This window comes from Trichosurus vulpecula, chromosome 6, assembly GCF_011100635.1.
Source record: "Trichosurus vulpecula isolate mTriVul1 chromosome 6, mTriVul1.pri, whole genome shotgun sequence".
NCBI lineage: Eukaryota > Metazoa > Chordata > Mammalia > Diprotodontia > Phalangeridae > Trichosurus > Trichosurus vulpecula.
Window position 1 is genome coordinate 284,581,223 of NC_050578.1, and position 19,561 is coordinate 284,600,783.

The 19,561-nt window shown below is 57.5% G+C and overlaps 2 protein-coding genes across 6 annotated transcripts in view; one reads left to right on the forward strand and one right to left on the reverse strand.

Annotated features, from left to right (window-relative positions):
• Positions 1-2,215, reverse strand: part of LOC118853268 (USP6 N-terminal-like protein) — a 32,877-nt gene extending 30,662 nt beyond the window's left edge. For 2 of the 3 annotated variants that reach the window (XM_036763280.1, XM_036763277.1), the window contains exon 1: positions 2,084-2,188. The gene's annotated coding sequence lies outside the window, so the exon portion shown is untranslated. Of the gene's footprint in view, positions 1-2,083 lie in introns of all 3 variants that reach the window. The other variant, XM_036763279.1, reaches the window with a different exon arrangement.
• Positions 2,216-4,050: 1,835 nt separating this feature from the next.
• On the forward strand, positions 4,051-18,264 carry RNH1 (ribonuclease/angiogenin inhibitor 1). 3 transcript variants are annotated; one of them, XM_036763281.1, is made up of 10 exons: positions 4,051-4,184; positions 10,693-10,798; positions 10,941-11,111; positions 11,291-11,461; positions 13,868-14,038; positions 14,913-15,083; positions 15,871-16,041; positions 16,345-16,515; positions 17,484-17,654; positions 17,911-18,264. In XM_036763281.1, exons 2-10 carry the CDS (start codon positions 10,713-10,715, stop codon positions 17,996-17,998), a joined length of 1,371 nt encoding a protein of 456 aa, XP_036619176.1. In that variant the 5' UTR covers positions 4,051-4,184; positions 10,693-10,712; the 3' UTR covers positions 17,999-18,264. The 3 variants fall into 3 exon arrangements, with proteins under 3 accessions (XP_036619176.1, XP_036619178.1, XP_036619177.1); XM_036763283.1 differs by lacking the exon at positions 4,051-4,184 and adding an exon at positions 4,504-4,719; XM_036763282.1 differs by lacking the exon at positions 4,051-4,184 and adding an exon at positions 6,020-6,104.
• Positions 18,265-19,561: the final 1,297 nt, after the last annotated feature.

Sequence of the window (19,561 nt, forward strand, 5' to 3'; positions counted from 1 at the left end):
TCAGAGGTCTGAGGTCCACATGCTGGGCACACCACCCACAAAGGCAAGGGCCCTGGCCAGGCTTTCACTCCCGCCTGCTGGGCCAGTGAATCAGCTTCTCCGAACATTAAGAATCTGCAAACTGCCTGGCCTCTGGGAAGAACTGGGAGGATTAGAATTATCACTCACCACCATGTACTCCAGTGGCACCCTGTTCTCAGATGGAGAAACTGAGGCACACAGGCAGGGCCAGGGCCTAAAGGTGAGTGGGCACAGCATGGGCCCTTTGGGGCTAGGCCAAGCCCATTCTGAGTCACAGCTTGTGTTTGTCACAGACACAGTGGGCAGCCTCCCCCAAACCCCCCACCTACTGTTCCACTGTAGCCCTTGCTTGCTCAATAGCTTTCTCCGGGGCCAGGCTATCCCTGGGTCAGCCCTGCCAAGCCTTGCCATGCCTGACCTCCAATGGGCTCAGACCTCTCCCACCCCACATGGTGGGACAGGCTTGATTCAGTCCTGAGCTAATGAGAGAGAAGGGAGGCAGACCTTCATTGCAGCTAGAGAAACTAAGGCACAGAGGATTCTAGCCTGTCAGAGCTAGAAAGGTCCTTGGATGTCACCTAGTACAATTCTCTCATTTTCCAGATAAGGAAATGTCAGAACTGTTAATGGTTGATGTTCATGGTTCTGCTGTTAACAGCAGCATTTCCCGACTCCCCAGAGATCCTCCAAACTGGAGGGCAGCCTCTGTTCAAGGCCTTCCAGCCTAAGAACAGCTGAGTCCACAGAGGCCCCAGATGTCCAGCCCTTGAGACCAGTGTCAGCGCCGTACCCCCCAAAGGGCCCTTCCATGGCCTCATCTTGTTTTCCATCTCTCAGATGGGTTAAAGCTGTGCCTTCTCACTAAACTGTCAGCTCTGTAAGGGCAGGGGCTGCAGTCAAATCCTGACACACAGTAGGTGCTTTATGGGCTTCCTCTGAAGCTGATCAGGGGTTGAGAACTTGCTGCTTCTCCTTGACCAAATGGAGGCCCTAACCACTGAACCACATGTCATCACATCACATGAGTCCCCAGAATAGCCATCCCGTCCCTGAGTTCATGAGCTGGTGTTCTGCTCAGCCATGGCCCATTTGCTATTATTTGAATGTCTTCTCTGACAAGTTCAGGGTCCTAGTTTCCCTTCTCACCACACATGAATGAGGAGAGAAGCTGTCAACAGCCCAACACTGAGGGAGAGAAAGAATAATTGTAACAATCAGACACAAGAAGTCAGGCTGAAGGTAGCTTCAGGAGAACAGTCTCCAGGACTGGGCCCTCATCTCAAGAACACAATGCTGGGTGGGATTTCACCAGTGTCTGCCATTTACCCAAACTTCTGGCCCCCTGGGGCCCAGGTCCAGGCCCAGCATTCCCCTTGACAGAAGAAGCACCTCGGAGTACCCTGGCCCTGCTGGAGAAATGGGGTGGCCCCACTGCCTAATGACTATAGATAGGCCAAGATTGCTCTCAGGAGCTGGGGCCTCACCACTTGGACTTCAGTTGGATACCCGGAGAGCCCTGGTGTCAAGGGAGAATACAAGATCAGGGCCAGAAGGTCTGAGAAATGAAGCAAGTCCAGCTCTGAGAGCCCCTGGGATGGCCAGGGATGAGGCTGCTGAGTCCGGGCCCTGGCTGACTCCAGTCAGGCGCCTGGGATTGAGGGGATTACCACCACTCCTGGGGCCCCTTCCCAGGCTCTGCCTGGCTGTGGGAGGGGCTCCCAAGCTCCTCGGGGCAGCTTCTCTCTGCCCACTGCCATCTGGGGCACCCCCCCCCCCCGCCCCCACCCCCAGCGAGCTGGCCCCACGTGGAGCCAGCCCGAGGGTGTGTGCCTGATGGGTGCCCAGAGCCGGGCCCTGCATCCCCATCCCCCAGGCTGGCCCTGACCAGGGTCCTGGCCCCTGGCATGGCCCAGGCACACACAGGGTGTCACCCCGGCGGTCCGCCAGAACCACGCAGGGTCACACCCAGCTCCGCCGCAGCTCTGCCACTCGAGGGGGGGCACCCACCCAGGCAGCCACGCGCGCAGCATCCCTTCGCCCGTGGGCTGGCTGGCTCCCTTACCTGCAGCAGCCGAGGCGGAGGCGGCCGCGGCCGCTCAGGCTCCGGAGGCTCTCGAGGAGACAGAAGAGAAGGCTCCGGGCAACCCTGCATCCCCCGCCTATGCCCTCCTCCCCCTCCTCCTCCTCTTCCTCCCTCCTTTCCCCTCCCCCTCCAGCATGTGGGCGGAGCAGAAGCCTTCCCGCCCCCTTCCTCCCCCCTCTCGCCCCCATTTCGCTCTCCCTTCCTCCCTCCTCTCTGCCCCTCCCCCTCCCTTCTTCTCTCCTCTTCCCTGCCCCCTTCTCCCTCCTCCTGCCCCGCCCACCAGCAGAGCAGCAGCGCCACCCAGTGGAGTCAGAACTGAAAGGCCGAGGCCTGGGCACATGCGCAACGGCTCATCTTCCCGGGGCCCGCGGGAAGATTCGGTGCCTTCTTGTCTCCGCCCTTCTGTCCCACAGCCCCAGCCACACGAGGCCACTGATCTTGGTGGGCAGAGCCAGGGGGGATGACGGCCATTTGTAAAGCACTCCAAGCCCGGGGAGAGGGAAGTGCAAGAACCGTGCCCATTCCACAGATGGAAGTGTATAAAGTGCCCGAGATGAAGGCAAAGCCTGCGGAGCCATCGGATTTGCAGATCAATTAATCTCGAGGCATCGATTAAGCACCTGCTGTGTGCTGGGCACAGAATGGCCCCTGCCCTCCAAAGGCTACCACTCATCCTCCGGGCAAATCACCCGCTTGTAGATACGGTAGACAGCAAACCATTGGCAGCTGGGGGTATGGGCAAAACTCTTCTGCAGGAGGAAGCTCAGGATTCTGGGATGCAGACCTGGCTGGAGGCAGCCAGTGCAAAGACTTGAAGGTGAAAGCTGGAGAGCCCTGGCTGAGGAGCAGAGAGAAGGCCTGTCTGGCCTGAGGAGTGCAAGAAGGTCGAAAAGCCATGCCGGGGCCAAGTCGGGAAAGGCTTTCAAAGCCAAACAGAGAGGTGGGTACGTTCTCTCCAACGCGCAGCAGGGAAGCATTGGAGTCGGTGGAATAGGAGAGTGACTGTCAGATCTGTATTTAAAGAAAATCGTTTTGATGGCAGTGGGGAGGATGGTCTGGACTGGGGGGAGACTTGGGGCAGGGAGCCCAGCGAGGAGCCTCCTTCGATTATCCAGCTGAGAGATGGGATGTGAACCAAGGGACTTAGGAGGGCCAGATCCGTGGGGTGAGGGAGCTGGAGGAGGAAGCCAGGATAATGTCGAGACAATGCAGGACCTTGGACAGAAGGAAGGAAGGAAGCTGGAAAGAGTGCTGGTCCTGGGAAGAAAGAGAAGTGTTAGGCTTAGGACGTGTTGAGTTTAAGTTGTCTATGGGGCACCCGGTTGGAAATGCCAGCTGGGCATTGGGTGATGTGCGGCTGGAGCTCAGGGAGAGCCTGGGGCTGGAAGCGAGGAGTTATCTGCCGAGAGGAGCTAACGGAGGCCCAGGGGAGCAGATGAGGTCCTGAAGCAAGAGATCGAAACCAGGACAGAGAGTCCAGTACAGACCCCGACACCCCCAGGCAGGGGGCGTGGCCTCGGAAGATGAACCCCTACAAGTTAAAGGCAAGGAGAGATCAGACAGGTTGGAGGAGAACGAACCAGGGCCACAAAAACCCGAAGAGGAGCGAGGATCCAGGACGAGAGGGTCCTCCCCAGGGTCAAAGGCAGCAGAGCGGTCCAGAAGCGGGAGGACAGAGAAGAGGCGGGCAGACAACTGGAGGGATTGGAAATATTTGCTGCCCTGAACTGTGCCGAGGGAGCTTCAGATCCCAGGCCTGCGGGCAGCTGTGCCAAGGCTCTCCAGCATTCAGGGGGAAGAAGACCCTGGGAGACAGCCTCGGGTACACAAAGTTATACACAGTAATACAAAGTAACTAGGGTGCTGAGGCAACCCGAGCGAGATCTGCGGGAGCGAGGAGCTCTCGCTCCGCCCCCACCCTGCCCAGCCCCGCCCTCTCTGGCCCCGCCCCCGTGACTTGGTTAACGGACCCAGAAGGGCCTCCGGCCTCCTCCAGTGCTGCGTAGCTATCGCCGCCGCAGGACTCCTGGCCCGGCCCGGCCCAGAGGGAGGGAGGGAGGGAAGAAGGAGCGAGGCAGAGGTGAGTCTGCCGGGGGCTGGCCCTGCCTGGCTGCCTGGTCCTCTCTGAGGCCTCGGTCCCGGGTCCGGGGCACAGGGGGGCGGGGGGGGGGGGGGGACGGCCGTGGGACGGTGAGGGCGCTCCCTCTTTTCCCCTCCCCATCCCCCCCCCATTCCTCCCACGCGCCTCGCCCCGCCACGCGCAGACACGCAGACGCAGCGCCCGCATGAGGCCATTGCGTGCCCCGAGACGCCCTCGCCTGTCTGTAAGGCCCCTCCCTCCCTCCGCGCCGGGCTTGTATCCACAGCCCGCGCGCGCGAGATCGCCCCCACGCGGCTGCCCCGGGACTGCAGTGAGCAGACGCGGGTCGCGCTTCGGGGGAGCGGCGGGGGCTGGCCCTTGCCCGGGGGGGTCCTCGCGGGCTGCAGACTGACGCTGACTCTGGTGCCCGCGGGCCACGGGGTCCCCGATTCGTCCTTCTTGCAGCTGCCGGCCCCCCGGGGTGGCCCCGCGCCCAGCTGTCCCCGGAGCCGGGGCTCTCCTTTCCCGGAAGCTGGTGAGAGGGCGGCCCCACCTCCGCCACCCGCGGCAGGACCCGTCCAGGGCTCTGCCCCAGACCGTGAGCTGGGAGGGTCTGTGGTTCCAGACCGGCTCCCGGCGCCCACGGGCCGCTGGCCTGTGTTTGGCGCTCGAGATCACAGGGGAGACAGACCGTGCAGGGGCCTAGGGCCAGCGGTCGTGGGCTCCCGGCCAGCTTTCAGAGTAGCCACTGCTTAGGTAGTAGGGGGCAGGGGGGTTGGCCGGTCAGCTTTTGCTACCCCTCCCTAAGGGGATTGCTCTGGAGGTCAAAGGGCATATTGGGCAGCTTCGGGGGAGGGGGCAGGCCTCTTGGTCCGCCCCATCTGGTCTGAGGGGAGAGAACAGACCTTTATCAGGTGCTTCCCCAGCATCAGACACTGGGCTTATCTATCATCTTATGGAATCTCATCTGGTCCTCCCAACACCCCTGAGATGGAGTTGCTTCCACCCCTGACCTGTGCTGGTGCCTGTCAGCTCCCTTCCCCCAACTTCCCAGGCGAGGACAGGCTGGTCCTGGAAGGCCAGCAGGCCCCCAGGGCTTCATGTGGCCCCCAGCTTTCCACCTCCTGGGCTTTCTGAGAAAGTAGAGTGACTGACCAGGAGCCTGGGTCCCAGCCTCAGTCTCCACTTCTTTAAAACGGGAACGTCAGAGGCCACTTCCAGCTGGGAACATCAGCCTGATAACAATATAATCAGAAATGGCACTTGAATAACATTTTAAAGTTTGGCTCTTTTGAGACAGCCCCGGGAGATAAGCACCAATATCCCCTTGGGTGAGGAAGCTGCCTCAGAGTCACAAAGTTGGTCACTATCAGAGATCAGATTTCACTTCTGGTCCACTTCCCCATTCCAGCTCTGGGATAACTCTCTAAAGCTACTCTTAGAAACCCCACCCCAGGGGGCATTTTTCTCCTTAGTGGAAAGACTAGTGGAGAGGATTCTAGCTTTCTCAGCCCAGTGGACCCTCCTGTCCAGGGTGGAGGGGCAGGCCTAGGAGGGAGAAATTGGGATTCCCCTGACCATGTACGGTGAGGCCCCCTTCTTCCCCGCCTTCTTTCCTCTCCTCCTCCCTTTCCCCCTCCTTTCCTCTCCCCCTCCCCTCCCCCTGCTCCTCTTCCCTTTCCCTGCTTTCTCCTCCTCCCAGTGAGAGTCTTGGCCTACTCTACATCCATTGCTGGGCTGGCCCATTTGAGGTCCCTGGAGACTGGGAGGGCCTGGGTGGGGCCCTGGGGGAGGAGCCATGGGCTCACAACCTGAGTCATGGGGCATGAGTCACATTCCTGGCCTAGACAGTGTAGCTGCTGCTGCCTGGCTCCCTCCATCTCCTTCGGCCTTTAGAGGCTCCCTTCTCTCCAGCTTCAGGTAAGCAGGGTCTTGCCAGGCCCTCCCTCCCTGTGGCAGCCCTGGCCAAGGAGGAGGATGCTCTGAACTATGTAGCTCCGAGTGTGCTTCCAGCTGCTGGGGGAGGGGAGAGGAGGGGAGGGTGGGGCAGTCCCCAGACCCAGCTGAGACAGGTTTCTGAAGGTCGGCTATAGCTAAGACTCGGAAGGAAGGTTTTGAATGCCAGCCCAGAAAGTTTCAGGAGTGACAGTCCTAGCCAGATGGGTGCCCTAGGAACACTGATGTAGTTTTTTTTAGGGGAGTGGGGCTGGAAGAAGAAGGAAGGTGGGAGGGAGGGGGATCCTGTGAGTGAGGGGTTCCCTAGCATTCGTTTGGCGTTTGAGGCACATGGGAGTTGTGGGATGGTGGCCCTTCAGCCCAGGCTCTGCCAGACTAGCTAGTGCACGTCTGCTCTGGGGCCCGGGAGAGGCCAAAGCTGGGAAGGCTCCCAGGTGGCAGCCCAGCCCCTCCCCTCTCCACCCGTCTGACTCCTCAGACATTGGCAAACTGCCTGCTCCCAGCCAGGCCCTCTGCCAGATGCTGGGCAGCCCCTGCCCTCAGAGGGTTTACAGCCAGAATGCAGAGGATGCGATACCAGCTCACTGGGGAAGGAGAGCCCCAAGGGCTAAGAGGGGGAAAGGCTTCTTGCCGAAGGGAGAAGAGACAGCATGCCAGGCATCAGGGAGAGCAAGGACAAAGGCTTGGGGGCCGGATGGGTACTGGAGGCCAGTTTGGCTGGAATGTAGATGCATGAAGGTGACACGGTTTGGGTTGCTGGGAAACCTGAAATGTCAGGGTACAGGATGGTGTCCACCTGGAACAAATTTCATGGGGCCTGGAGTGAATTCACCCACTCAAATCTGGTCAAGTGACCAAGGTTTCCAGGGGTGGTGAACCTGAGCCTTACGGCCACATGTGGCCTTCTAGGTCATTGGATGTGGCCTTTTGACTGAGTCTGAGGTTTTTCTTTCCTTTTGTAAAAAAAAAAATTGTCTTTAGTTTTCAAATTCACTTCCATAAGATTTTGAGTTCTGAATTTTCTCCCCTCCCCCAAAATGGCATGTAGTCTGATACAGGCTCTACATGTACATTCATATTAAATGTTTTCACATTAGTCATGTTGTAAAGAAGAATTAGAACAAATGGGAGGAGGAACCATGAGAAAGAAGAAACAAAACCAAAAAAGAGAACAAACAGCCCGCTTCGATCTGCATTCAGACTCCAGAGTTCTTTCTCGGGATGAAGGCAGCATTTTCCATCTTGACGCTTTTGGAGTTGTCTTAGATCTTTGCATTGCTGAGAAGAGCCAAGTCTATCAAAGTTGGTCATTGAACGATGTTGCTCTTACTGTGGACAGTGTGCTCCTGGTTCTGCTCACTTCACTCAGCATCAGGTCATAGAAGTCTTTCCAGGTTTTTCTGAAGTCCGCCTTTCCACAGCACGATAGTGTTCCATCACGATCACATACAACTTGTTCAGCCATTCCCCAATGGATGGGCATCCCCCTCAATTTCCAATTCTTGGCCTCCACAAACAGAGCTGCTATAAATATTTTTGTACACATGGGTCCTTTTCCCATTTTTATGATTTCTTTGGGATACAGCTGAGTCCAGGTTTTACAGAACAAGTCTTTTTATCAAGGGGAGCTCTGTGAAGTTTGGATTCAGTCTAAGGGCTGCACTTGAAGACCTATAGGGCCACTTGTGGCCTCGAGGCTGCAGGTTTCCCACCCCTGGTCTATATTAAGTCCAATAAAGCTGGTGAGATTCTTAGCTAAGCAGTGGCTTAATGGGGTTGAGACTGATGCTTCTATACAGAAGGGATAGTGGAAGGATCTGGGTGGGATTGAGGAGTAGTAGGTACTCTGGGCTGGGCCAAGAGGACAGTGGGCCATGGGCTGCCTTGATTTCCCCCAGGCGCTGACCCTGTAGCTGAGGGCCTTTCTGTCCTTCTGGGCCATGTCCCAGATGCCCAGGCCGTGGGAAGGGAGCTTTGACATGATCCTTTATCTGAAGGGACCAGGGCAGGACTAAGGGAAGGCGCCCTTCTTCTTGGGTCACCTTTTGGTTTTCTTGCCTCCGCTTTCAGCTCCTGGGGAAGGAGAAGAGAGGGCTGGGCTGGGGGGTGCTTCAGCTGCCCCCTTTCCTCTTTGGCTTCATGTGCTGCTCTCATCTCTTGTTGGGTCATTAGCTCTTCCCTTATCTGGAGACCTGACAGGTAAACTTTTCCTTGCTTCCCTAAATCATGCACTCTTTTTGAGCTTAGCTCAGTATATGGTGTCAGATTTGATCTGTGCCCAATTTCTGCCAAACTGCTTTCCAGTTTTCCCAGAAATTTCTTGTCAAATAGTGAATTTTGCCTCCAAAATGTGGATCTTTGGTTTTTATCAAATAGTAGATTACTACGGGCAGCTAGGTGGCACAGTGGATAGAGTGCTGGGCTTGGAGTCAGGAAGACCTGAGTTCAGATGTGGCCTCAGAGACTTCCTAGCAATGTGACCCTGGGCATGTCATGGTACTTTGTGTGCCTCAGTATCCTCATCTGTAAAATGGGTTAGAGAAGGAAATGGCAAACCATTCCAGTATCTTTGCCCAGAAAACCCCAAATGGGGTCACAAAGAGGTGGACAGGATTGAACAACAGCAGCAGATTACTATGGGCACTTACTACTGTGTGTTGTGCACCTAAGTGAATTCAAGGGATGGCCCCTTTAATTAGTTATTAAATACAAATTAAAGGGTCCATCCCTTGACTCCTTTCTTAAAGAGGCCTGTTCCCTAAATGGGCCTTACCTCACTCAGAGTGAGAACCTGAAAAGGCCTGAGCCTGAAAGGGCCAGGGTCTCCCATTGCATCCTGGTCCATCTCCAGTTGTCCTGAGGAATATCTGGCCATTGGACCCAGATGGCTCTGGAGGAGAAGGTGAGGCTGGTGACCTTGCTCAGCCCTCCCTCACTCAAATCACAGTCAACTGCAAGTCATGTCGTCATCTCCCTGATGTCATGGTCCTCTTGGCAAACAAAGGCCGAACGCAGCCTGTGCACCCAGTCAATTCCAAGGATCCACCGCTGGTTTTCTTAGCCAGTACCAGATTGTTTTGATGAGGTCTGTGGCCTGGGGGGAAACGTAACCAGTAAATAAAAGGAGGACATTTCTCTGAGCTGAATGCCATTTATTGTTGGGGGCGCAGGATAGCTCAGTAAGGGACAGGGCAGTGCAGTGAGAGCCATGTGAGAGTACATCATTGGGACCTCCCCTTGCAGTCCTGATGGGTGGTCAGTCGAGGGGTCTTAGCTCTTCCCTGTCTTGCGTGTAGCACTGGGCTGTGGGGCTGGTCCTCAGGTGTGACTAATCATGCCCCTCAGGAATTGGGGTCGAGTTCTCAATCCGGTTTTCCTTGGCTCGTTCTTTCCTTTGTAGATCGGGTCACTCCAAACTTTAATGAAGAGAGCTAGGACAAATCAGTAGTCCCTAGGGGAGGGTCCCTTTTGGTGGCCGGGGGGGGGGGGGGCACCCAACCTAGTTTAGGAACAGGTGCCTTGAGGGCTAGGATTGACCTCATTGTTACTGGGCCTCACCCTTGGGAGGCTGCTGGCCTTTTATGGAGCCCAAATTAGTAATTGGTTGTTAATAGAACCGTATAACACTCATTTCCCTCCGCTGCCCCATAATACAATTTGAGATCTGGTGTGGCTAGACCACCTTCCTTCACAGTTTGTTTCCCACCTATTCCCTTGATACCTTGACCCTTTGTTCTTCCAGATGAATTTTCCAGCTCTGTAAAATAATTTTTGGTAGTTTGGTGTGGCACTGAATGAGTAAATTTGGTAGAATTAACATGTTTATTATATTGCCTTGGCCTACCCTTGAGAAAGGACTTGTTCAGATTTTTTCGTGTGAAAAGCCTTTTGTTGTTATGTTCCCTCGTTCCTGGATTTGTCTTGGCAGGCGGACACAGCTTGGGCCGTCACTGAAACGGCCTTTCTGTTCTGCCCCTTGCTGGTGGCCCTGGGATCCTCCCAGCTTCCGCGCCTGCTGCCTCCTGGCCAAACCTGTTGTTCTTGGGGACTGCCCAGTGGCATCCGGCTTGCGACAGTCTCGTGGGCGGCCCCCTGGCCCTGGGGAAGGCCCAGACTGCTGACCCCGTGATGGGGAAAGGGGAAGGGGTTGGGGCCCTGAAATTTCAGGCTGGGCCTACAGTGCCCCCTGCTGGTTTCTGGGAGGTTTGGCTAGAGCTGGAAAGCAGGTAATGAGCAGTAGATTGAGGCTGTGTGGCAGGTACAGGCGCAGGCTGCCTCCGGGTGTCTTCTAGCAGAAGCCGGGGAATGTTGGGTTCTCAATATCAGGTCCAGGTTAGACAGACAAGGGCCCAGAGCCCAGAATTAGCAGCTGGATTGTGTGCTGTGCCTCGAGGGCAGGGATGGCCACCTTTTGTGTTCTGCTCCTAGCCCTGGCTCTGGAATCATGGAGCCCAGCAGGTAAATCTCCCCATCTTGAGCCGCTGCAGACACTGGCTCTGGCTCCTTGTGGGGCTCACAGCCTCCTTTCTTTGCCCCCCACCTTCTCCTCCAGGTGCCATTCCCTTGCCCACCATGAGCCTGGAGATTCAGTGTGAGGATCTGAGCAGCGCCCGCTGGACGGAGCTCCTTCCGTCTATGCAGCAGTATGGCGTCATCAGGTAGGGAGGGCCTGCCCACTTTGCCCGAGGGCCCCTGCTGCCCTGGCTGCGACCAGGGCCTCTCCCTTTGGGGCTCAGAGACCCGGTCTCTGGGTGTGTCCCAGCACTGTGCTCCAGCTCTGACCAGGCCTTTGTCTTCCAGGCTCGATGACTGTGGCCTTACGAGTGCCATGTGTGCCAGCATCAGCTCTGTGCTGCAGGCCAACTCATCCCTGACAGAACTCAGCCTGGCCAATAATGAGCTGGGAGATGCGGGGGCCCAGTTGGTACTGAAGGGCCTACAGAATCCCACCTGCAAGATACAGAAACTCAAGTGAGTCCCGAGTGCCCATGGGCCCAGGGAGCCTCCCCAGTGGGTTACGCTGGGACACGGGCCAAAGAGGCTATTCTATGGGGTGAGCCTGCCCACGCTTGGACCAGTCTCCCCGAGGCACATCTGGGGAGCTTGGAGCAAGAGGGCACTGCCACCATTTCTGTCCCCATCTCTGCCAGTCTGCAGAATTGCAACATCACATGCACCGGCTGTGAACTGATCCCAGCCTTGCTCCAGACAAAGTCCTCCCTGATAGACCTTCAACTAAGCGACAACCACCTGGGTGATGAAGGCATGAAGCTGCTGTGTGAAGGCCTGATGGACCCCAGGTGCAGCCTGCAGAGGCTAGAGTGAGTACCCTGGCCTGGGCTGAGGGGTGGGGGCAGGCGGGCTACAGCATCAGCCCTGCTGGGTCTGGGAGGGAATGAACACCCCCAATCTCCTCCCAGATGGGCACAGTGCTAAGCATGGGAGGTACGGATCATCTGATCAGAGAAAGTGGAGGTCTGACAGGGAGGCCCAGCTCCGACCCTTCTGGGATCCAGCACACTGGTCATGGGAGGAGCTGGGGAGGAGCCTTCTGAGCCAGACTTGATTTAAGAGGGGAAGGAGGTTTGGATTTCTTTTGTGAAACTGCACCCAAGGGCGTAGAAGACCACCTGTGCCTCAAGGCTGCTGTCTCCCCACCGCTGCCTTGGGCCATACTGGGCCTGTGACCATTTTGAAGCAGACCTTTGCCTCAAGAAGGTCCCTCTGGCCTGATTCAAAGATGGACTGGGGCAGGAGCACCCGGCAGGTAGTGAGTGGCCTGTATCAGCACATGGATGAGAAATCTGGAAGACTTGGCAGAGATAAGCTCGATAGGATTGCTTGGATCACCTCTGGGTTATGATACAGGAAGGAGGGAGGAATTGGAGAACCCCACGGCCAAAGCCAGGCCGCCAAGAGCAATGGGGCTAGTTTGGTGTCTGCAGAGTGTCCTTTTTAGGGCGCTGGTGCCAGAGGCTGCCGGGACAGTGCAGGGTGGGAAGGAGGAGGGGGCTGCTGAGCCAGCAGGGTGGGATGATGGGCCTCATGGAGGGCCCAAGGAGGTTTGAGGATGCTCTGTCTCACATGTGGGGGTCAGTAGTGAAAAGAGAAGAGAAGCAGGGTCAGCCCCATTCAGTCAGTCAGCACTTTGTGTCAGGCCCGGGATGAGGAGCTGGGTACCCAAAGACAAAACAGTGCCTGTCCCCAGGAAGCTTCCACTCTAATGGGGGAGACAGCCTGGACAGGATTTGGTTGGCATAGGACAGGATCTCTGATGAGGCTAAAGGGAAGGTGACCTTAGGGCCTGCAGTAGAGAAGACATGAGTTCAAATCTGGCCTCAGGCACTCCGAGCTGTGTGGCAACTCAACCTCTCTGCCTCAGTTTCCTCATCTGTAAAGTGGGGATGATAGCGCCCCCCCCCAGGGTTTGTCATGAGGATCAGACGTCATGTTCGTGAAGGACTCTGCAGGCCTCGTCAGCACCTGCTGTGAAGGGAAGCCAGGGATTCCAAGGCTGAGGGGACAGCCAGTGGGAGATGGAGGGTTTTGGGGTGTGGATAGCAGAGAGCGCAGTGCCACTGGATGGGGATGGAGAATTCAGAAGGCAAACAGTAATAGGGGGTGCCTGGGTGATGTGCACAAACCTGTACTTTATGGTGGCTGAGTGGAGCGTGGGCTGGAGTGGGGGAAGACTGAGGCAGGCAGACCTTCCAGCAGCTACTGCAGTGGTCCAGGTGTGAGGGGTGAGGGCCTGCACCAAGGAGAGAAGGTAGAACACTGGGGAGATGGCACAGAGGTGAAATTGCTGGGCCTTGGCACCGCATTGGGTGTGGGGGTAGGAGGGTAGTGAGGAGGAGCCCAGGGTGACTTGGGAACCTGTGGGGCTGGGAGGAGGCTGGTGCCCCCCATGGTAGTGGGGGAGGGGAAAGATAACGAGGAAGGTGATGAGACCAGTGGATGTTCAGTTGGAGGAGGAGCCTGCAGAGGGGTCTTGGGTGGGATTGTGGTCCCCAGCGCCAGAGGGGGCAGTGATAACTAGGCTTTCCCTAGGACCCCACTATGCGGTAGGTGCTGTGCTAAGTGCTTCCTCCTCACAACAACCCTGGGTGGCTGGGGCTGTTAATCCCCCCACAGAGGCAAAGGGAGTTAGGCTGCTAGGGAGCGTCCAGGGCAGGATCTGAGGTCGGGTCCTCTGACTCGGCCCAGCCCTGTGTCTGCTGTGCTCACACGGCTGCTGGTCAAGGACTGAGGAAGGAAAGCCTGTAGCTTTGGCCATTCAGAGGTCACGAGTAACTTTGGAAAGAGTTGAAAGCGTGGGAATGGAACCCAAAGGCACGAGAGTGCGGTGGTTGGTGTTCAGTCAGTCCGATTCTCTGCGATCCCAGGCAGGGTTTTCTTGGCAGTGAGCCTTCTCCACCCTATTTTGAAGATGAGGAACTGAGGGAAATAGGGTGAGCCACTTGCCCAGGGTCACATGGCTAGGAAGTCTCTGAGGCAGGATTTGAACTCCAAGCCCAGCACTATCCGCTGAGCTGCCCCAGGAAACATATAGGGACAGACTGATCAAGGGACGGTTTTTGAGGGTGGGGGACAGGGAGAGACAGGTGGTGAGTGAGCAGGGCTAGGCTGGATCCAGGGGTGTCCCAAAGGCTTGGCTTCACCACTTGGGAGCATGGTGGGGGGTGGGCAGTGGCTTGGCACTCGCTGCCCTTTGTCATTCTGGGCAGGCTGGAATACTGTGAGTTCACTACAGCCAGTTGCGAAGCTCTGTCGGCCGTGCTGAAGACCAGGAGCTCCCTTCGGGAGCTGAACCTCAACAACAATGATGTGGGGGAGATGGGTGTGACCCTTCTCTGCCAAGGACTGATGGACCCCAACTGTGAGCTACAGGTCTTGAAGTGAGTGTGGTCCCGCGGGGGGCGGGGGGGGCTGGGATGAGCCTGGCGGCCAGGGTCAGGGTTAGCCCTTCTCGGCTCCTGCTTGTTTCCTCCAGTATTTGGGAGGGGCCGGGCTCCTGCTTCACCAGCCTCCGCTGTCCTCCCTCTCCGAGGCCTCTTCCATGGCTGACTTGGCTGGAAGCTCTGTCACCTTGGACAAGCCCATGCCCTCCTTGGCTGGGGGCACAGTGGAGGGGATTCCAGGGCCTTGGAGGCCTGGCTGCTCAGGGATGTACCCGATTCTGCCCGTGGTTTCTCCGAGTGGGGACTGGCCGAGATGAGGCAGAGCTCCAGCTCCCAGCCAGTTTTGGCCCAGGCTTCAGGTGGGACAGAAAGGGATGTGGGCTGCCCATGACCGAACATGCCAGCCTGGTGTGGGTGCCATGGGCATGGTGATGAGCACATGAGCTGACATTTCTGTACCTTCTCATGGTCACCCTTGGGCAGCAGGTGCTATTGTTAGCAGTTAAGGGACCTGGTGTTGGAGGAGCGCAGTGACTTTCTAAGGGTCCCACAGCCAGAAAGTGTCTGAGGCAGGATTTGAACCCAGCTCTTCCTGCCCTCAAGCCCAGCACAGCCATGCCACAGCATGGCATCCCTTGCCCATTCCGAGAACAGGTGAGATGGCAGTGAGCTGGGCTCTGTTCCCACAGCCTTTGCTAAAAAGACTAGATCTGTGGGTGCCTCTACAGCCCCTGGAGCAGAAGCCAGCTACCTTCCACAGTGGGCCCTGGCACCAGGAAGGGGTTTCCCGAGGTGGCACGTTTCCTACTTGGCAGGAAAAGGTGTCGTTGGCACAGGCCTCACGGAGGCCGACCCCCTCTTTCTCCCACAGGCTAGAGGGCTGCGGAGTCATCTCTGCCAATTGCAAGGACCTCAGTACCATCTTGCAAACCAAGGAATCTATGCAGGAGCTGTGCCTGGGAGAAAACAAGATTGGAGATGCAGGGTTGGAGCAGCTGTGCCAGGGGATCCTGAGCCCAGCCTGCAACCTGAAGACCTTGTGGTGAGGAGGCCTTGGCCTGGGCTTTAGTTCTTCCTGAAGTTAGGAGCCCAAGCTAGACGCCCTGGAGAATTTACAGAGTGGCCTAGAGGCATCCTTAGCCAGGGGCTATCCCCAGCAACTGTTGTGGAAGCCAAGGTCCTCAGGGAGCTTTCTGCACACCTCCTGAGCTGCAAGGAGAGCAGCGTGGTTTCCTCCTATTGTAAATCCAGGCAGTCGGAATCCTTGCCTGGGAACCTGGGAGAATGGGAGAATGTGGATAGGAGGTGGGCTTGGCAAATCCCACTTTCGGTAAAGGGCTGGTGAAGGTTTATAGCACTTGAGAGAACACTAATTTACTAGGTAACAATGCCAGGTTCTACCGTGAAACTAAAAAAACTAAAACTGGCCTCCTAGGGCCAGACAGAACCTTTGGGAAAAGAGCTGAGTGTCTGAGTGGCCCATAAGCCTAACAAGCATTGGCAGAAAGCCGATGGGCCCTCAGGCTGCACAAGGGTACGCATAGTCAGTCCGCAGACATTTGTGAGGCACCTTCTCTGTGCAAGGCACTGAGCCAAGCTTACAAAGTTCCCAGGACTAGGAAGGGGCAGATCTCTCTTCTGCTTAGACCCCATCTGGAGGAGGAGCTAGCGTAGTCAAGGGCAAGCAGAGGTGGACATCTTTGGGGGTGTTCAGTGTCAAGAGAAAACTTGGGGAACATGAGAGCCACGCCTCCCCCCAAGGGGAGGCAGATTGCTAGCGTGGAAGGGACTGTCTCCATCCGGGAGGGCCTCATGTTTTGTCCCTGCAGGCTTTGGGAGTGTGACATCACAGCCGCAGGCTGCAGGGCCCTTGCCCAGGTCCTCAAGAGCAAATCCTGCTTGACAAAGCTGAGTCTGATCTGTAACCAGCTGGCTGATGAAGGGGCCGAGCTGCTGTGCCAGGCGCTGCTGGACCCTGGCTGCCAGCTGGAGGAGCTGTGGTGAGTGCCTCCCCCAAGTGGGTCCCCCCAGGTGTCCTGGCAGTGCCAGCCACCCCCCTAAGCAGGCCCCCCCAGGTGTCCAGGCAGCGCTAGCCCCCAAGGTGTCCGGGCAGCACCAGCTGCCCCCGCTAAGCAGACCCCCCCCAGGCATCTGGGCAGTGCCAGCTTCCCCTGGCGGGCCCCCCCAGGTGTCCAGGCAGCGCCACCCCTTCCGGGGGACCCCCCCCCAGACGTCCGGGCAGTGCCAGCCCCTTAGGTGTTCGGGCAGAGGCCCCCAGTGCCTCAATGATCCCTCTCCTGCAGGCTGAGGACATGTGGCTTCACGGTAGCCAGCTGTGCCAGCTTCTGCACTGTCCTGGAGAAGAATCGGACCCTGAAGGAGCTGCAGCTGAGCACCAACATGTTGGAGGATGCAGGCATCGAGCAAATGAGCAAGGGGCTTATGCACCCTGACTGCCCGGTCCAGAGTCTCTGGTGAGGACCCACACTGGACAGCGGGCCGTTTCACTCCCAGTGGCTGTCACACTAAAGACATCTAAGAAAAGGGGAGACATGACCACACAGGGAGGAAGGAGAGAGAACCCCAGGGCCCCAGAACCTCCAGGAGAAAAGGTGCTCCTGGGACCAACCAATTCAAACACTCTTGTGACGCATCTGCTGTGTGCTAGGCATAGGCGCTAGAGGGTGCCACAGCAGATAAAGCGCCTCTGGTCCTAGACTCAGGAAATCTGGCCTCAGACACTTCCCAGCTATGTGACCCTGGGCAAGTCACTTCACCCTGCTTGCCTCAGTTTCCTCATCTGTAAAATGAGCTGGAGAAGGAAATAGAGAACCCCTCTAGTATCTCTGCCCAGAAAACCCCCAGTGGGGTCACAGAGAGTCGGACATGACTGAACAAAAGTGTGCCTAGGCCCTGTGTTGGGCCCTGGGGAGACAGCCAAAGATGAAACAGGCTCCACCCTCCGTGAGCTCAGAGAAAGCAAATGAATGGGAGGGGGACCTCAGGGGAAGGGTCTCTTTAAGAAAGTGGCTCCAGCTAAATCCCTAAGGAAATAAATGATTTCCAGAAGGGATGGTGTTTCAGACATGAGGGGCAGCCTGGGCAAAGGCTTGGAGAGGAGGAACAGGAAGGCTAGTTTGGCTGGACTGTAGCATGCCAAGAGAGGCCCAGATGGGGCCCCCAGTCCAGGGACTTGGGGAGCAGGGAAGTTTGTGGTCAGACGCAGGATCAGGAAGAAGCTGAGGGACCCATAGAGGCTGGGAGTTGGAGTGGGCCCGGTTGGCCGCCGCTTGGTTGATGGAGGTGCCCTTGGGGAGCAGGTGGGGATGGAGGATGGAGGATGAAGGGAGAGCCAAGGATGAGGGTCCCTCTTGGAGGCTCCAGCCACTGGTCTCTGGCAGAGGGCAGGGCCCCTGACGCAGCTGCGGCTGTCCCTTCCCAGGCTGGGTGATTGTGAACTCTCCAATGACTGCTGTGAGACCCTGGCTTCCGTCCTCCTCACCAACCATACCCTGAAGGAGCTGGACCTCAGCAACAACAGGATGGGTGACCTGGGCATCAGGCAGCTGGTGGCCAGCCTCAGGCAGCCCAACTGCACCTTGGAGCAGCTGGTGTGAGTGCTGGGGTGGGGGGCACCCCGGGCATCGCATCTCACAGCTGGTGCTCCAGGGTGGGCTCCAGAGGGCAAGGGGGATGCCCTGGGCATCACATGGGCCCCAGGGACCTCCAGAGGGTGAGGGAGGCATCCTGGGCATCACATGAGCCCTGGGTAGGAGGGGAGGTGGGCTCCAGAGGGCGAGGGGGGCACCCTGGGTATCACATGGCATTTGCTGGCAGCCCTGGGCCTGACTCTTCTGTCCTCCCCTCAGCCTGTTTGACATTTATTGGACAGAGGAGGTGGACAATGAACTGAAGGCCCTCCAGGAAGCCAAACCCAGCCTACGCATCACGTCTTGAGGGGCTGGGCGGCCCTGTCCCCACTAACCTGCTGCTCCTTGGGTCAGAGGCCCAGGAGGAGGAGGGCCAGTGCTGGCCACACTGTCCCCTGGGGATGCTGAGGGCCTTGGGGGGCTCCCACCTGGCTAATCTTTAGACTCTCAGTTGAGCTATGGTTTTGATGGCTGCCTCAAGAGAGGTACCAGGCACTTTCAATCTCCTTTTTCTGCCCCAGACACCGGAAACACTTCGTACTTTAAATAAAGCATCTTTTGGACCTAGTGTGATATTCAGGCTCCTAGTAGAGGACTCGGGCTTCCAGGCTGCTGGTGCCACAGGGCCCAGAATTCAAATCCAGCCTCAGACATGAGTGCTGTGTCCTCATCTCCAGAACGGGGATCACAACAGCACCTCCCTCTCAATACTTTTGAAAGGGCTTAGCCTGGTAAACAGTAGCTGGTTAATAAATGCTTCCCCCAGGATGTGCTGGTCAGCTTTGAGCTCAGGCAGCTCTAGCCAGAGATGGGTGTTCAGAAGGGGGGCAGGAACCAGGAGGGAAGCCCCTCTGAGGCAGGGAGCCCTGTCTTTACCTTTCCAGCCTCTAAGGCAGCTGGGGGGCACACAGAAATCACTTTGCTGTGGCTTGCCTCAGTTTCCTTATCTGTAAAATCTGGATGGTAGTTTGGGCATCCAGCTCACAGGGTGGTTGTAGAGTGCCTGCTTCCTCCTCCTGCCCCACCCCCACACCTTGTTGGGGGCCGATGTCCCACTCCAGCTCCTCATTGGCCAAAGGGGTCCCTGTGGGGGAGGGGCCATCCCAAAGGCAACGCTGAGAGTCTGTAAAGGAGCCTGCCCAGGAGCCAAGAGGACACTGACACGGAATGGGCTGAGATCCTTGGGAGACGGCCAGGGGACAGAGGCATGATGAAGGGACTTGGGCCATCACCGCCCCTTGTCCAGGGAAATGTCTCAGTTGGACCTGGAAGGCCCAGCCGCCTTGGCCCCCAGTAAAGGAAAGAGCCAAGGCTACACTTGGAGCCAGAGTGGGACATCAGCCTCCTGACAAGGTGTAGGGGTTGGGGGGGGGGTGGAGAGGGAGGGAGGGAGAGAGAGACACAGAGGAGAGGGGACAGAAAGACCACCCCCACCCCAGGCAAGAGCTGAGCACCAAGGCACATCCTAGAGACCCAAGAATGGGTGAGACCACCCTTTAACCCTGGGGCTCAAGTCCAAACTGGGTCCCCGCGACACTTCTCCACCTGGCCCTGAGCTGGGGGCCTGGCTACAGTCCAAGGGAAGAAGAATCCCTGCAGGCTGGGGCCTGAATTGATGTATCCCAGCTGAAAATGTGGCAATGGTAGGGTCCTGGCCTGGCCTGGGACAGGAGAAAGGCTCCATCTGTCCCCCGGTGCCTGGACCCAAGGGGTGCCCAGAGCCCAAACAAGCTGGTAATGCAGTCCATCACAGCAGAGATGCTGAGCCGGGGGTCGGGAAGGCCTGGGCCCCCGAGTGTCCTAAAGAAAAGGGGCCAAAGCCCAGCCACCAGAGAGGGAGCAGTGATGAGGGATGGGACAGCTATGAGAG

What these genes read in the sequence shown, in the direction of transcription:
- RNH1 (XM_036763281.1), top strand. Translation starts at nt 10,713, where the DNA reads ATGAGCCTGGAGATTCAGTGTGAGGATCTGAGCAGCGCCCGCTGGACG. An exon ending in TGCAGCCTGCAGAGGCTAGA is followed by an intron (nt 11,462 to 13,867) that starts GTGAGTACCCTG and finishes CATTCTGGGCAG; the next exon opens with GCTGGAATACTGTGAGTTCA. An exon ending in TGCACCTTGGAGCAGCTGGT is followed by an intron (nt 17,655 to 17,910) that starts GTGAGTGCTGGG and finishes TCCTCCCCTCAG; the next exon opens with CCTGTTTGACATTTATTGGA.